At 42.5% G+C, this 17,802-nt stretch overlaps 1 protein-coding gene across 1 annotated transcript in view; it reads left to right on the top strand.

Annotated features, from left to right (window-relative positions):
• The window catches only part of OSBPL3 (oxysterol binding protein-like 3), a 191,184-nt gene that overhangs the window by 161,213 nt on the left and 12,169 nt on the right, over positions 1–17,802 (top strand). The window contains exons 17-20 of the mRNA XM_011938557.1: positions 6,478–6,541; positions 10,061–10,139; positions 11,529–11,673; positions 16,623–16,767. Coding sequence (XP_011793947.1) covers positions 6,478–6,541; positions 10,061–10,139; positions 11,529–11,673; positions 16,623–16,767 — 433 coding nt within the window. The remainder of the gene's footprint in view (positions 1–6,477; positions 6,542–10,060; positions 10,140–11,528; positions 11,674–16,622; positions 16,768–17,802) is intronic.

Below are 17,802 nucleotides of genomic sequence, written 5' to 3'. Positions count from 1 at the left end.
GTGTAGAGTGCTCTGTGCATTCATGATCTTACTTGATCTCCAAAATGGCGCTCTGTGGAAGGTGAGGCAGGGACCAGTTACAGGCGAGGAAACCAAGGCCTAGAGGATTTGAGCTTCCCAGTGCCCCTCAGCAAATGCTAGATCTAACCCAGCCCCTCTGTTTCCATCCCTGCATCCTTTTCCCCTCACCCTTTGTGGGGTCTCTTGTGTGGACTCAGTGACTGTGCTCAGAGCTACCGGAGTCTGCGGTGGATGTGAAAGCAGCCCTTTGTGTATGCTGTTCTTTCTTGCCATGAAGAGTCTCTCCAGACTCACATAGGACTTTGTTTTCAGCTCCGGTAGTAGACTGGGGTGTGGCCTTTGTGAAAGAGGAACGATCAGGAGTGAGTCATACACATTCCTGTCCTGGGTTCCGACCCTCTGGCTCTTCCACCTTCTCAGAGGTTTCCTTTGTGCCAAAAAATCCAATTCAACCTTGGCTTTCTACACAAACCCACAAAAGGAGGAATTCAGAGAGGAGGGACTTCCCTTCTTTCCTTATTGGTCAGGGACTGAGTATCCTCTGGCAGGTGATTCCCAGCTTGCTGAGTCCTTCTGCTGCCTGGCACAGCTAACACACTGTTTTTGAGCTGCATCAAGGGAATAGATGGGTCAGAAAACTTATTTCAGTTGGCTACGTTCCTTTTTTCATACCTTTGGGAAAGGTTTGGTGTTGAAAGGATATGCAATTAAGCTATAGTCTAAAAGTAGCTTTTCCTAATTACATGAAACTTTAGTTGTCCAGATCATTGTTCATTTTAACCATTTACCCACCCACCTGCATACCCTTGAGAGTGTCAGAAAAGCTGAGTGCAGTTATTAAAAGTTACTAAAATATAAGAGATTGAAATGAAGATATTTTCCTTTGCTCTACAGGCTCAGCTTTTCTTCCTTTTCTGTTATTTATTGGAAGACTCTGAGTCCATACATTCTTGGACAGACTTATACTTGCCACACCCATCACTTCCTCCTTGCACACTCATGTAACCTCTTTGAATAGGCCTTGTATCTACTAGTAAGCAGTTATTTATTACCTATTAAATAAGTAAATACCATCTTAAAGACACTGTCAAAGGGTAAATTCAAACCATTCAAATAAAACCAGCAATAAATCAAAGATGAGACAACTAAACCATTGCTTTGTGGTTTTCTACATTTCCAGGGCAAGTCAGCACTTAATGTGTTTTTGTTTTTTAATTTTTTGCTAGAAGCCATGTGTTTATGAGATAAGTGATTCACTCTGAACATGGGAGAAGGGAAAATAATTGACATCTGCATTCTCCCCAGAATCAGGTCAGAATTCTTGGCATCATCCTTAATAGCTCTTTCTCTAATAACTCACATCCTCTCTCATCAGCAAATCCTGGGGTCTTCCTTCAGAAGCCTGCCTTCTACAGCCAGCCATTTTCACTCTGTCTCCCATTTGGTGCTGGTCACCTAGCTCAGGCCACTAAAATCAGTGACTGGGATTATTGCAGTTGGACTCACTACTGAGCTCCTGTTTCCAGAGCCAGTTAATTCGTTATCCAGCAGTCAGAGTGACTGCTTAAAACAGAAGCAGCAGCTGCTCTAAACCCTCCACCAACTTCCCAAGTCACTTGGAATAAAATCCAAAGCCCTGGCCATGATCCACAACGCCCTCAAAAATCTCACCCTCAGATACTTCTCCTACTTTCCCCGCCTGGTCATTTAGCTCTACCACACTGACTTTGCTGCTTTTGCTTCGTACCAAGCATTTTCCAGCCATTGGCCTTGGCTGTGTCCTCTACCTGGGACGTGCTTCTCTCAGATATCTGTGTGGTTAACTTCCGAACTTCTCTCAGCCCCACAGGTTTCCGTTATTAGAGTCCTGCCCTGCCACCCTGTCTAACCAGCCCTCCTACTCACTGTCCCCACATCCCCATGCCCTGCTTTATTTTCCTCAACACACATTACTACTGACAAATTATGTGCTTCTTATGTGTCGTTTGTCTTACCCACTTCCATACTAAAATACAGCTTCCATCAGGGTAAGAATTTTTGTTTCTTTAGCTTATCATTTTACCCTTGGTGACTAGGACAGTGCCTGACATATCAGAGGCAATCAGTAAGTGCTTGATGACTGACCTGGAAAGAATGGCCACTTGGTCCCCCTCTCCGGATGACTTCTTCACCTGGCACTTGCCCTCTTTTTCATTATTGCCCTGTGTTGCTGCAGGGAAGTCAGGACCTGGGAGTACTGGATAGTTATGCCTTGGAGCAGTTGCAGGGAAGAACTGATGGTATTCAAGGGCTACTTTTCTAAATCTGAAAAATAAAAGCTTACAAAGTACAAAAATACTGAAAATACATCCTTTCCCTATCTGCTTCTCCCTTGACCTCTTATATAAAGTGCATTCAAAGCATAAATTAAAAGTGATTAGGTCAAGGTAAAGAAAGGCCTCAGACATATAAATAAATTATAAATTACCAGAATTCTTAACTGCCAGGGGAACTGTATTGGGGCTTGTAGAAAGAAAGATAGATACATGTGTTATCATGTTAATACTTGCATAATAAAAACCATGTGTAGTAATTCCTTGAATGCATGGACATCCTTACCAATCAAGAATTGCTCTTCTTTGATTGGAGAGGAAGTGATAGGGAAGAATGCTTAAAAAAAAAAATGTCTAAATTGGGTTTATTCAACAGGCTAACAGACAGCATCTCTTCCAGGGCTGGGTCAATTCAGACAAATGCATCTACTGCCTTTTTTTGCCTGAGTTAAAATGTAAGGAGAATACAGACTCAACCAAAATCCTACAATAACAAAGACAGGTTAGATTCTGTTCATTATTCTCTACTCTAATAGATTTTAGAAGGATTGCCATCAACAAAGATTAGTGATTAAGTGTGAATTACCTTTTTCCATGGGCATTGAAGTTAATCAAAGCCTTTGTATAATATTTTCAAGTTGGCCAGCATCCGCTGCCACCTTTGATGCTAAGATTCGAAGAAGATATTAACATCAGATGTTAGAATCAGAGCATTTTGAAGCCAAGAGGGATCCTCACACCTCATTTTACAAAGAAATATGCGAGACTCAGGTTGGAAAGGTCAAATTCAAAAGGTTTTTTCTCTAAATGTCCATGAGAAGGAACCTTAATGATGTGTCCTGGCTTTGGGGAGGGACACGAGCCCTGGATCTGGGAGAGGATGACGTAGGTTTGGAGTGCTACCTTTATCACTCATTAATGGTGTGGCATTGGGGAAGCTCTTTGCTGGACAGAACCCCTATTTCCTAATTTATAAAATCAGGCTAACAAAGATAGTAAGAACCAAGTGAAAACACACTTAAAAAAAAAGGAAAACATAGTCTCTGCCTCATCCACATCAGCATACGATCCTGGACAGTTTGTATGTGTTCTCTTTTAGTTGGCCAACTCAGTGGAATCAGCCTTATTTCACAGATGAGGTGACAGAGGCTGAGGGGATTGGAAAGCTGTGAAGGTCAAACAGCCAGCAGATGATGTTGCAGTCAGGGCTCAGGTCCGTGGAACGACGAAAACCTTTCCCTCACTCCCGGACACTAGTGCAGCACATGGCAGATGCTCCACAAATAGGAGGAAATATACAAAATAATAATAATAATAATAATAATAATAAGCTATCAATGTAAATCTCCCCAGAAAGCTTTGTAAAACTCTTAAAAGCAATGTGGGCCAGATAAACCATTCCCAAAGTCCTGTGTAAGCCATAAAGAAATAAGCAAAGTTACTGATACTTGAAGGTTGAGACTTAATTCAGAAAATGTGTTGAATCCATCTAAACTTAATCTGCTAAACATTCATTAATTAACACAATAGTTTAAAAAAATCAAGCTTGTGTTTTTATGAGATGTGTGTATACAGTAGGGGTTCTTTTATAGTTCATATGGATAGTGTATTTATCCCTATTTTATGGTGTTTAAAATTATTACAGAAGAGGTGTATGGTTTTTATATACCGTGTTTGGCTTTGATGTTTACATTCGGCCATACCTGTAAAGATGCCAAATTCTTCATCAAAGCTGTAGTACTCCTCTCCCACATTGCTACATTGTTTTTGTGGGATGAATATAATCTACTTCATAATAATCCACTTTAAAATATGTCTCCATTATGGGGGAGAGGAACATTTCATAGCTGTCCTTCCACTCCGTAGTGGGTCATGCCAGGTGGGGTGGAGAAGTGGGGAGTGGGGATTGTCTTGAGCTGATTTATGGTTGTTTTTAATTATTATTATTATTATTATTATAGATAGGGTCTCACTATGTTGCCCAGGTTGGTCTTGAATTCCTGGACCCTAGGCTCAAGGGATCCTTCTGCCTCAGCCTCCCAAGTAGCTTACAGGGCTGTGCCACTGCACCCTGATTTTGTTTCATATGGTCCCATGGTTTCAAAGCTAACTCCACTGTTTTCATTGAGAGACAGCTAGTGAAGAAAAGGAGAAGAATGTAGCATTTTTTGATATAAAGTATCTCCAAGTGGTAGGATTTTTTTAAAAAAGACAGCTGGATATGGTGGCTCACACCTGTAGTCCCAGCACTTTGGGAGGCTGAGGTGGGAAGATCACTTGAGGCCAGGAGTTCCAGACCTACCTGGGCAACATAGCATGACCCCGTCCCTACCAAAAGTGAAAAAATTAGCCAGGCATGGTGGCACACACCTTTAGTGCCGGCAACTTGAGAGGCTGAGACAGGAGGATCACTTGAGCCCTGGAGGGCGAGGCTGTAGTGGGCTGATGGTGCCACTGCACTCCAGCCTGGGCGGCAGAGTGAGACCCTGTCTCAGGAAAAAAGACAGCATCAAAGGAAGTACCAGAGAGTTACATTATGGGACCAGGTTTCTGAGTCAGCGCTTGAAGTGAAAATTGCCCTTGAAAATCCCACAGGCACAGAAGGGCTCATGTTCTTAGGAGGCACATGGGAACTAAGACAAACCAAAGAGCAGCAAATTTGAGTCTCCTGCTTTGTATTGCAACTGGCGTTTATGTTCATTGAGGAATCTGAAAGATACCTACATGATTTACATCTTTGTCTCTACCTTTCTTTGGCCCACACAGCTGTAATCCCATGAGTCACATGTGGGTATGGTGTGTGTGACCGCATCCTCCCAGCCCTGCAGTCCTCCAGCTGGAGGCCTGGCACACAGAAGTAGTTTTCAAACCATGTTCCTCAGCCGAGGGTCCCAGGAAGGTGAACAGCTGTGGATTTGTTACCCTCTGCCCTCCCTTCCTCCCCACCTGTTTTCTCAAGCAAGGGCTCAGTATTCTGGGTTCTTGATAAGATGGGTTTGAAAACTGTGCAGCTGCTCAAAACATTTTTTTCCCCTTTTTTGGCAAAGTTTGAAAACCAGTGAGGTAAACCAAAACCGCTGGGTCTTTCCTTTGTCTCTTCCCTGACTATCGGTGTGGCTTGGGAAACGTTACTTAATCTTTCCGGTTTCAGTCTCTTTGTTTATAAAATGCAGGCTTTGAGCTAGATACTCTCAATGTAAGACACCTCTGCTAGGAATCAACTACATCAGAGAACTTTCTGGAAACAACCCTGGCAGCATTACTGTGGTTTCACCAGTACTGAATTAGAGTAACAGCATGTACACTTCTCAACGTACCCTGAGTGCAACTGAGATAATGAGGAAATAGAGGGAGGAGCCATTTTCTCTTCAGCCTCTTCATTACTGAATAAAATGAGTAATGACTCCTTGCCAAAAAGCAGTCTCTGCTCCAGGGAATTCTCTTTTCTGGAATGAGATCACTTACTTGCTCAAGATAGCTTTTATCTTGACAAAAAAATAAATAAAATGTTCTTAACAGTTGACTAACATTTCCTCAACAATTGTGTGTTCCCCCCCCCCTTTTTTTTTAATAGAAACATTCTTTTTAAAAAAATTACCTTGCATCGGTCTTCTTGTGGGTGATTTGAAAAGAGGCTGGCCTTTATCGTGCAGAGTTTTCAAGAGTTAAATTGGCTGAGCCCGAGGAAGAGCATCTGGGTTGCTTGTTAGAATACTTGTTACTTGATATCTTAATTAAAACATCTGCAGCTACTTTCAGAACAGCTGACAGAGATGTTGACACATTGGTAGCCAATGTCAGATTATATGTTATGGATGAGCAATCCTCACATGTCCCTGTTTTTATTTTTATCTCTTTCAAAATGCACCTCTATCCTCATCACTCGCCACCTGGCCGCCCTCCCACGGAGGCTTCTGGAGGCTTCCATTCAAGGGCCGTGCCCTCACGCTTGACCAACCTGAGCAAGTGGGAGCTGACTGTATCAGGAGCGCCCTCTTGAGGACAGACTTGTTGAGGGAAACTAAAGAAGTTTTTGCTTCAGTTCAGCACTGCACAGTGTTTCATCTCAGTGCAGTGGAGAAAGAATGGATTTCATGAGACGCAAAAGTTCATTTTTTGTTTTTCTGTCCTTTGTTTCCATCAGGTCAGCCACCATCCGCCTATCTCTGCATGTCATGCTGAGTCTAGAAATTTTGTTTTCTGGCAAGGTAATGTGCTAACACATTTTACTTCCATCATATTGTGTAATATGTTATCTATTTACTTTATCCAAGAATTGCTATCAATTCTTACTGAGATCAAAAGTGGTCCCTGGATTTGGGCCTGGTTGGAAGGATCTACATCACCTGTTCTTGCCGCTCATCTCTCACTTAGTTTATCTGAGCCTCCTCCATTTATTTCTGTAACTTTATCTTATTTAAAAATCATTTGAAATGCCTCACATATTTCAAGAGACACTAAATATTTACAGTTGTTTATCAGAGTGTAGACAGCAGAGGGGTTTTCTGCTTTTGTCAGACTTAAATTTTATTTCTGAAGTCATGTTTTACATTGCTTACTTCTCTTCATTTTTGAGATGATTGTTCCTAAAATTTTGTTCAGTTTATATTTTGAGTTGGGGGTGGGTGGGTAAATCTTCTGAACAATAAATAAGGCTATAGCTATTTCCTAGATGGATTAATTTTGTTAACCTCTCAATTTATTAAAAAAAAAAGTGTACTGTAGAAGGAAAATATAAGCATCCTAAGTTTTTAGACAGTAAGCACATATACATTTTAAAAATATTTTTCTCTGCTACCACTGATATCACATGTTGCCTTTACACACACACACACACACACACACACACACACACACACACATGCAATCTATTAAACTTTAAAAGTACAAAACAGTATACTGTAACCCCCTTCCCCAGCCACTCAGTTTCTCTCTCTGGAGGCAATCAGTATTTCCAGCTTAAAGTGACAAGTACCATGGTTTTCTTTCTTCACCTTTGCTATTAAAGTTTAAGATTGAAACTGCTCTCTCACCAAAACCCTCTGGAAATATTCTCATAAGGTTCCTAGCCTCCTAACTGATAAATCTCACTCATGCTATAAGCACCTCTTCTTTGTTGTTTCAAAAGTTGGTTTTTTTTTTTTTTTTTTTTTTTGAGATGGAATCTCGGTCTGTTGCCAGGCTGGAGTGCAGTGGCGTGATCTCGGCTCACTGCAACCTCTGTCTCCCATGTTCAATAATTCTCCTGCCTCAGCCTCCCAAGTAGCTGGGACTACAAGCATGAGCCACCATGCCCAGCTAATTTTTGTATTTTTAGTAGAGATGGGGTTTCACCATGCTGGCCAGGATGGTCTTGATCTCTTGACCTTGTGATATGTCTGCCTCAGCCTCCCAAAGTGCTGACATTATAGGCGTGAGCCACCTCGCCCAGCCAAAAGTTGGATTTTTTTTTTTTTTTTTTTTAATGAGAGGGGTCTTCTCAAAGTAGTTCTGTGTGCTTCCTACATTACATCCTTCCCTTTCCTGAGCATCCTTCTCCTAGGCCATCCTTCCCCATCAGCCTTTTCCTGAGCAATCCACCTATTTCCATGGGCCTAGGATTCCCAAATCTTGGTTTGTAACCCAGCCTGACATTTCTCTGCCTTTTATGTAGGTTATGTAAACCATTTCCATTTGTTGTGATTGCAGATGTAGCTGGGCTTAAATCTGCCCTCATGATGTTTCTTTTCTGTTTGTCACATCTGTTCTTTGTTCTCCTTTTCCTCTTTCTCTGCCTTTTGGATTGAATAATTTCTATCATTCTCTTTCATCTCCCCTGGTAGCTTATTAGCTATACTTACCCGTTTTGTTTCTTGTTAAAGTTGTTACTTTAGGATTTATGTTATATATTTTTAATATCATCAAATAATATTATGCCAGTTTCACCTATAGTGAGATTTACAGAAGTATACTTCCATTTTCCCCTCCCAACCTCTCTACCATTTTTGACGTACATCTTACTTCTGCATACCATAAATCATGTAGTACATAGTTACTACTTTTTCTTTAAACAGCCAGCTATCTTTTTTTTCTCTTAGTAACAATTTTATGAACATACAACTTATATACCATATCATTCACCCGTGTAAAGTGTACAGTTCAATGGTTTTTATTCACAGAATTGTGAATTTTATAAACTGTGCAGTTATCAGCACAGTTAATTTTAGAACATTCTCATCACTCCAGAAAGAATCCTCTTTAGCAAATATTACCGTGCCCCTTTTCTCTCAACATTCCCCAGCCTATAAATGTGCCTGTTTGGGGCATTTTGTATAAATACGATTATACAATATGAGGCCCACTGTGCTCGCTGGTCCCAGCCCCACCTCCACCTCTCTCACCTGGACCCCAGCCAGGGCTCCCCACTGTCCCCTCTGCTCCCACCCTGTGGTCTGTCTATCCTCAGTGCAGCAGCCAGATGGGATCCTCTTGCTGTTCTTTTTCTATTCCCTGGCTTCTCTGTTGGTACCACCATTCACGCAAGTTAGAGAAATCTGACATTGTTCATAAATTCTTTTCAGTCTGTATCTAATTTGTCACCTAGTTGTGCCTGTTTCTTCTTCTTTAGTATTTCTGGGCTCACTCGCTTCCCCACATCTGTTGTCTTGGTTCCCTTCATCCCCATTTGTTATCCCCTGGGCAACGGCAGTAGCCTCTTAACTTGTCGCCTTGCTTCTCCTCTCTCCTACTCCTGTTCCATTCTCTGTATGGCTTCCAATTGCCTTTGCAAGGTCCATGTCTACTCACATCAGTGGCCTGATTGTTTCCACTCATTACACACAAACTAGACTCTTAGCCAGGCTTGGAGAGCCCATTGTTCTTCGTTTTCAGTTTTGTTTGTTTGTTTGTTTGTTTTTTGAGACAGCATCTCACTCCATCACCCAGGCTGGAGTGCAATGGCACAGTCTTGGCTCACTGCAACCCTCCACCCTGGGTTCCTGCCTCAGCCTCCTGAGCAGCTGGGACTATAGGCACCCACCACAATGCCCAACTAATTTTGTATTTTTAGTAGAGAAGGGGTTTCACCATGTTGGCCATGCTGGTCTCGAACTCCTGACCTCAAGTGGTCCACCCGCCTCTGCCTCCCAAAGTGCTGGGATTACAGGCATGAGCCACTGCACCTGGTTTTGTTCTCAACCTTTCTACTCTTCTTTAGATAAGACAGTCTGAGACCTGTAGGATAGAACCATACTATGTGACTATGTTTTCCTATACTTCTGTCCCCTTGGACAAGCTATTTAGCCTTAAATTGCTTTTTCTCTGCCCAGTGAACTTCTGCTTTTTCCTCAAAGCTCCATTTAGATGGCCCTTTCTGACAAGCCTCTTCTGATGCTTTCTCCAAGCATGTTCGTCACTCCTTCTTCTCAGGTTTCATTTTACCTTGTAACACACTTAGTTATAACCTGGGCCTCTCTGTGTGCTAACTACTTGTTTTCACTTCTGTCTGCCTTTCGTGCTGTTAATGCATTCATGGAAAGGACTTTATCTTATCATTTCAGTTTCCCTGATTCTGCTCCAGGGGCCCAAGGGGTTGGTACTTATATTTTATGAAAAGTTATCCTATATAATAATTGACTTGATTGTGAAGAGCTTGTACTATATAGTGATTGATCATTTATCTAGCCTAGGAACTATTTAATCTACCTAACTCTCCTGCTAAAAATGTAATATTTGGTATTTCATTTCAGATGTGAGATGGAAAAACAAATTCTGGGGCAAATCCATGGAAATCGTTCCAATTGGCACAACCCATGTGACTCTGCCAGCGTAAGTTCTTCTTCTGTGGTTAAGGAGCTTTATGGAATTTAGGGCCAAGATTTTGCTTTGGGAGCCGGATGCCCACCCCCCCGCCAGTTGCATTGAGTGTGTGTTTTTTCTTGTAATCTGTCTGACAGTAGGTTTAAATGTTCCTCCTTTTGGCAAGCTCACTTTTAAAAAATATTTCTCCCTCAAATGGAAATGCCTCCTGGAGACCAAAGTTCCCCGAATAGATGCTTATTAAAAACTCATTTCCACTTCCTAGCAAGATTAAGAATGGTGGTTTTGGCTGGACATCGTGGCTCACATCTGTAATCCCTGCACTTTGGGAGGCCAAGGTGAGCGGATTGCTTAAGTCCAGGAGTTTGAGACCAGTATGGGTAACATGACAAGACCCTGTCTCTAGAAAAAATACAAAAATTAGCCAGGCATAGTGGTGGCATGCACCTGTATTCCCATCTACTCAGGAGGCTGAGGTGGGAGGATCCCTTGAGCCTGGGGAGGTTGAGGCTATAGTGAGCTGTGATCATGCCACTACACTCCAGCCAGGGTGACACCCTATCTCAAATTAAAAAAAAAAAAAAAGTGTTTTTCCTTTATTGTGCTGCTTTGCTGTCAAAATCCCTTTTAAGAAAGGTATGGCCTTGATCTGATAGGGGTGATTGATACTTATTTATTAAGCAAGATGCTTCTGAGCAGGGACTCTGGAACTGGACTGCCGAGATTCACCTGCTCACTCTGGCACTTACTGACGGCGAATCGCTGGACAGTTTATTTCACCTTTCTCATCACCAGTTTCCCCGTCTAGAAAGAGAGAATAATAAACCACCTACTTCCTAGGGCTGTTGTGAAGATTAAACCAATAATATACATAAAACACCTAAAATAGTACTTAGCACACTGCATATGTTTTGTAAGTATCTGGTCATATTATTAATACCATTTTCCTCATAATTATTGAATTCCATAAGTAACATCTGAATACTTTCTCATCATAAAGGATGCAGGCAATATATGTTCAGCAAATTGTATAAAATCTTCATCCCTTCCTCAAGCTTTCCTTTCCTAGTTCAGCAACATTGGACAAGCCCCTCTGGCTCTGAACTGCCTCCTCTGTCAAAGGAGGGAGTGGGCTGTTCCAAGAGACCACCAGCTTCTAGTGAAGCCTCTGGTAGCTTCCAGAGTGCAGAGTCTGAATGCTGTCATTCTCTGTGGCATGCACGCCTCCTTGGAGAGTGGAGGCTCCTAGAACATCTAGCGTGGCGTGGACACTCAGCCAGTGTTGCTTCTTTGAATAAAGGGATGAGTAATGACCTATTTTATAAAAGAGCAGAGTTTGTTTGCATTTGCTGCTGGCTCTTCTGGAAATTGATACTTCTACTTTTTCCTTCTTTTTAGTTTTGGGGATCATTTTGAGTGGAACAAAGTGACCTCTTGCATCCATAACATCTTAAGCGGGCAGAGGTGGATTGAGCACTATGGAGAGATTGTCATCAAGAATCTGAATGATGATTCCTGCTACTGCAAAGTGAATTTTATAAAGGTAACTCCAGTGACTCTCTGAGTTCTGTCCCTGGAAAGGCTGTGGCAGAGCCAGGGCCCCAGAGCACAGGGCATTTGAGAGATTTTTCACCTTCACCTTTATGCCAGCAGGCAAGCATTGCTGGAACTCCCTGGTCCCAGCTGCACCTCTGTCACCTAGACCAGGGCAATGGCCCCTCCTGGGGGCCACTAGGGTCTGTCCTCAGTGCAGCAGCCAGAGAGACCCTTTTAAAACACAAATCACCATGCTGCAGTGTGGATACACCTTGACAGCATAATGTTGAGTGAAATAAGTCAGCCCCAAAAGGACAAATATTACATGATTCCACTTCTGCAAGATCTCCAGAGGAATCCAGTTCACAGAGAAAGAAAGCAGAATGGTGGTCACCCGGGGCTGCAGGAGGGAGGAAGGGGGAATTAGTGTTGAATGGTTCTAAGGGAACCCTTAGAAATGGTTAAAATGGTCTATGTTACATTAGGTATGGTTTACCACAGGCTCTTTTTAAAAAAAAAATCTCATGCTGTATCATTCCTTTGAGCAAAATCCCCCAACAGCTTCCATCTTTCTCAGAGTTGAAGCCTGCATCCTTATGGTGACCCGCCAGGCCCTGCACAGGCTACACTCCCCATCCCCACCCTTTCACACACATACTTGAACACTTGCAGACACCACCTTGTTCCCCTCCAACCTGAACTTCTCTTTTTCCTCCCTCTTTTTCCCCACTGTCCTCTGGCCACACCGGCCTTCTTTCTCTTTCTTCATTTCCTTCTGCTTGGGCAGCTGTCCCCAGATCTTTCCATCACTAGCCCTAGCCCCATCCTGTTATTCGCTCCCTATCCTGTCCCATTTTCTTCAGAGTGCTTGTCACCATCTGAAGTCAGCCTGCTTATCGTTGCTGTGTGTGTTGATTTTGTGCTCTCCATACCCTCCTCATCATCCTTGACTCCAGAAGAGCAAAACCTAGTCTATCTTGCTCACTTCTGTAGCCCTGATACCTGAAATGGTATCTGGCACACGTGAGAGACTCATAAACATTCAGAGAAGAAATGGAAAGATTGGCCAGAGGCAAAAAGTATGGAGTCTCTTTATCATTTTAACAGCCTTGCTGGGCAACCCTCCCAGCTTTCTCTCCCTCCTAGATTCCTTCATGCTCTTAAAAATTGTATGTAGTTAAAACAGCTTTAAAACATGATCCTCCTCAAGGAATATTTGCATTTAACAAAGATGGAAATAATAAGCAGAGAGTTGAGGTTTTACTGTGGAACTTCATGTAATGCCTCTCTGCACCACCTGTAACCTATAGGGAATACTTAGGAAGAGGTGGATTGGGGTCTTTATTGTAACCTCAAACTGGTTTATAGAGCAACATAAAGCCCATAATGACCTTACATGTGGGACAAAATAAAAATGACCCTACCTTGAAAGCTTTGTCTGAGCTCTCTGCAAACAGAAACAAAAGGAAGCCTGAAGCGGGGATATATTACCTGTGTCCCACGTGAAAGCCACATTGCTCTCAACGTTTTCTCCAAGGAAACATGCTCCACTCCCGTATCTACCACCTACCTGGTTCTCATCCACTTACATGCAGAAAATGGGTTTTATAGTCATGAGAGACGAACACTGGGCGTGTCTGGTGTTGAAAGAGATGCTGCAAGCAGATGCCACACTTGCCTGTGGAAGGTGACAGTGTCCCTTGGTGGCTTCCAGCAAATTCTCAGCACTGGATTTGTTGGCATACATCTCTAAGGGAAAATCTGACACCTGATTCAGAATAAAATTAAGAGCCCTGGTGCCATGGCTCACACCTGTAATCCCAGCACTTTGGGAGGCTGAAGCAGGAGGCTCACTTGAGGCCTGAAATTTGAGACCAGTCTGGGCAAAATGACAAGACCCTATCTCTATAAGGAAATTTAAAAATTAACCAGACAGGGTGGCATGCACCGGTAGTCCCAGCTGCTGGAGAGGCTGAGGCAGAAGGAGCACTTGAGCTCAGAAGTTTGAGACTGCAGTGAGCTATGACTTTACCACTGCACTCTACCCCGGGGAACATAGTAAGACCCTGTATTATCAAAAAATAAATAAACAAACTTAAGATCTTTTTGCTTTTCCCTCATTCTTACATGGCTGGAGAACTTAACTTTAAATTTCTAATTCAACTCGGAGACACTTCCGTGCGCCACCATTTTTACCGCAGCCTTGAAATGCAGAAGCTGAACGACCGGAATCTGACCTGAAAATGCCATTCAATATTATTGGTTTCCAAATATGGATTCTGTTTAAGCTGAAAATAGTACTAGGGTTTTTTGATTTATGGAGAAATGCCTTTGCCGTTCTTTCATAGAAACTTTTAGGGCAGCCAGGTAATTTGGGGGAAAAAAAATCAACTCTAGGGCTCTAGAGCTCCCTCTGCTGGCTGCAGTGTGGAACTGTATAAAATCCTCTGGACTGGGCTGGCCTGAGCTGAGCTGAACTGAGCAGAATAGAGTGCAAGGTTGCCTCTCACCAATACATAGTGAGAATACCCACGCTACTCGCTTGATGTATAGAAACTGAATCTTTTCTTTTTTTGTTTTTGTTCTTTTTTTCTTTTGTTTTGATACGGAGTCTCATTCTCACCCAGTCTGAAGTGCAGTGGTGCAGTCTGAGCTCACAGCAACCTCCACCTCCCGGATTCAAGTGATTCTCGTGCCTCAGCCTCCCAAGTAGCTGGGATTACAGGCATCCACTACCACAGCCGGATAATTTTTGTATTTTTAGTAGAGATGGGGTTTCACCATGTTGGATAGGCTGGTCTCAAACTCCTGACCTCAAGTGATCCACCCACTTCGGCCTCCCAAACTGCTGGGATTACAGGCATGAGGCACTGGACCCAGCCGAGAACTGAGCCTTCTTTTACATTGTATGTAGCAAAGGAAGTAATACAAATGTATCTTACACAAATATTAGTTGAGTTACAAACTGCAGATCGTTAACCATTCATTTTTATTAGATAACTAAAGGTATGAGTTTTTTAAAGCCAAAGTCCAAGCGTAAAACCAAATACATAGGCCAGTGGAACAAATAGAGACCTCAGAAATAAATCCATGCATTTATAATTAATTGGTTTTTGACAAAGATGCCAGGAACTCACAATGGGGAAAGGACAGTCTCTTCAATAAATGGTGCTGGAAAACCTGAATATCCACATGCTGAAGAATGAAATTAGAACTTTATACTGTATACAAAAATCAACTGAAAAGGACTAAAGACTTACAGTAAGACCTGAAACTGTAGAACTACTAAAACAAAAACAAAAGGAGAAAAGCTTCCTGGCGTTGGTCAGGGCAGGTACTATTTTTGGATATGACCCCAAAAGCACAACAACAGCAAACATAGACAAATGGGATTATATCAAACTAAACAGCAAAGGAAACAATCAATACAGTAAAGAAACAACCTATAGAACAGGAGAAAATATTTGTAAACTATACATCCCCTAAGAAGTTGATATAAAAAATGTATAGAGAGCTCAACAGCAAGAAAACAATCTGATTTAAAAATGGACAAAGGACCTGAAGAGACGTTTCTCAAAAGAAGACATGTAAGTAGCCAATAGATACATGAGGAAAAAATGATGAACATCGGTAATCATCAGGAAAATGCAAATTAAAACAACAGTGAGATATCACCTCATATCTGTTAGAATGGCTATTATCAAAAAGATGAAAAATAACATGTTCAGGAGGATATGGAGAAGCGGAAACCCACACCATTCATGGAAATGTAAATTAGCACAGCTATTATGGAAAACAGAATGGAAGTTCCTGAAAAGAATTAGAAATGGAATTACCCTATGATCTAGCAATCCCACTACTGGGTGTATATCCATAGGAAATGAAATCAGTGTGTGAAAGAGATATCTGCATTTCCATGTTCATTGCAGCAATATTCATAATGGCCAAGATAGGGAAACAGCCTAAGTGTCCAACAATGGATGAATGGAGAAAGAAAATATGGTACATATAACATATAACAGTGGAATACTGTTCAGCCTTTAAAAAGAAGGAAACCCTGTCATTTATGACAACATAGATGAACCTGGAGGGTAAGTGAAATAAGCCAGACACAGATGCCACATAATCTTACTTATATTTGGAATCTAAAAGAGTCAGTCTCATAGAAGCAGAGGGTAGAATGATGGTTGGCATGGGTTTGCCAGGGACGGAGGTGAGGATTGAGAAATGTTGGCCAAAGGATTCAAAATTTCAGACGGGAAGAATTAGTTCAAGAAATCTGTTGTACAACATGATCACTATAGTTAATAACAATGTGTTGTATACTTGAAAATTGCTGAGAGAGTTTTTGTTTTTGTTTTCGTTTTGTTTTGTTTTGTTTTGAGACGGAGCTTCACTCTCGTTGCCCAGGCTGGAGTACAATGGCGCGATCTCGGCTCACCACAACCTCCACCTCCTGGGTTCAAACGATTCTCCTGCCTCAGCCTCCCGAGTAGCTGGGATTACAGGCATGTGCTACCACACCCAGCTAATTTTGTATTTTTAGTAGACATGGAGTTTCTCCATGTTGGTCAGGCTGGTCTTGAACTCCCGACCTCAGGTGATCCACCCGCCTCGGCCTCCAAAGTGCTGGGATTACAGGCGTGAGCCACCGTACCCGGCCACTGAGAGAGTTAAGTGTTATCATAAGTAAGTATGTAAGGTAATACATATGTTAATCAGCTTGATTTAGCCATTCCACAAGGTATACGTGTTTCAAGACACTATGTTGTACATGATAAATACATAAATTTTTAATTTGTTGGTTAAAAAAACAGAACCCAGAGCTAGCAAACTAATATGTAGTATGGAACCACTCTTACGGTTCTTTCTCTAGCTTTTCCTTTTTTCTTTCTTTAATATCTGTAATAAGCTGATGCTGAAGGACTAAGCCGACAACTCTCATTTGAATCCTAGGCTAAATACTGGAGCACTAATGCCCATGAGATTGAAGGTACAGTGTTTGACAGGAGTGGAAACGCAGTTCATCGGCTGTTTGGGAAATGGCATGAAAGCATCTACTGCGGTGGCTCCTCCTCTTCTGCTTGTGTATGGAGAGCAAGTGAGTATCTGGGTTTGTGGACCCCAGGCTGCGAGGGGGTGGGTGAGTGGGCATGGCAAAAGAAGCCACAGAGGACAGGAGCGGTGTCTGTTCAGCATCTCCAGCCTCTTCTGCTTTGTACTAGGTTAGAGGTGTTGGCCCTCTTCCTTCATCCAGTCTTCACCTACTTGTCATGCTTACTGATAGCAACACCTCCGTTGGGTTGCTGGGTCCTGGGTTCTTAACCCCAGAACAAGCATTGCTAATCCACGGGCATTCTCTGAGGGAATCTTGCAGTCCGCATGTGTGACTATACTGGGTACTATGAAAGAATATCGGTGAGATGCAAGAAGGCATTCTACAGCAAGGACAAAGAGGAAAAGCAGCGACCCAGGAGACCTACAAAAGTTAGCTATCCCCAGGCTGACCTAACCCCAGAAGCCATCCTCATCACTCCTGTGATTCCAGAGGGTGCTGAGCTCTAGGAGCAGATACGGGCAGAAGAGCTAGGGAACCCCAGCTTTCATCAGCATGTCCCCACCACACTTTAACATCTTATTCTATCTTCTAAGTCCAAAAATTATGTTGTTTCCAAGTCACAGCCATATTGTAAACCATTGTTTGTTAGGATGCTTTAGGTTGGTAAAAAAACAAACAGAAAACCATTTGACTGGTGGCTCAAACTGTTAGGCTATGTGCTATTACCTAACAGTAAGTGAGGCGGTGGGTGGCCCTGGGGTTGTTACATAGGCAACTTACCTGTGTCAAGGGCACACGGATCAGCGAGGATACATTCAGCCACTCCCAGTGTACTGCGGTGTTTCCCCTAATGGATGCAAAATGGTTGTTACCGTTCAATGTCATACCCCTGCATGACAGCGTACCAAGCACGTATTGAGAGGACAAAAGAGCTTTTCTCTCTTGTGCCTCTCTTTTCTCAGGAACATTTTCTAAGATTCCCCAGCAAATAGGACTTTACATCATGTCAGCCTGCAGTGGGTTCAGACCCATCCATGAACCAGTCATGGGCAACAGGGTAGGCAAGAGAGATTTAGA

The sequence above is a fragment of the Colobus angolensis genome, unplaced genomic scaffold, assembly GCF_000951035.1.
Source record: "Colobus angolensis palliatus isolate OR3802 unplaced genomic scaffold, Cang.pa_1.0 Scaffold175, whole genome shotgun sequence".
NCBI lineage: Eukaryota > Metazoa > Chordata > Mammalia > Primates > Cercopithecidae > Colobus > Colobus angolensis.
The sequence above is the reverse complement of the archived record's forward strand: the minus strand, read 5'-3'. Positions and strand labels throughout refer to the sequence as shown.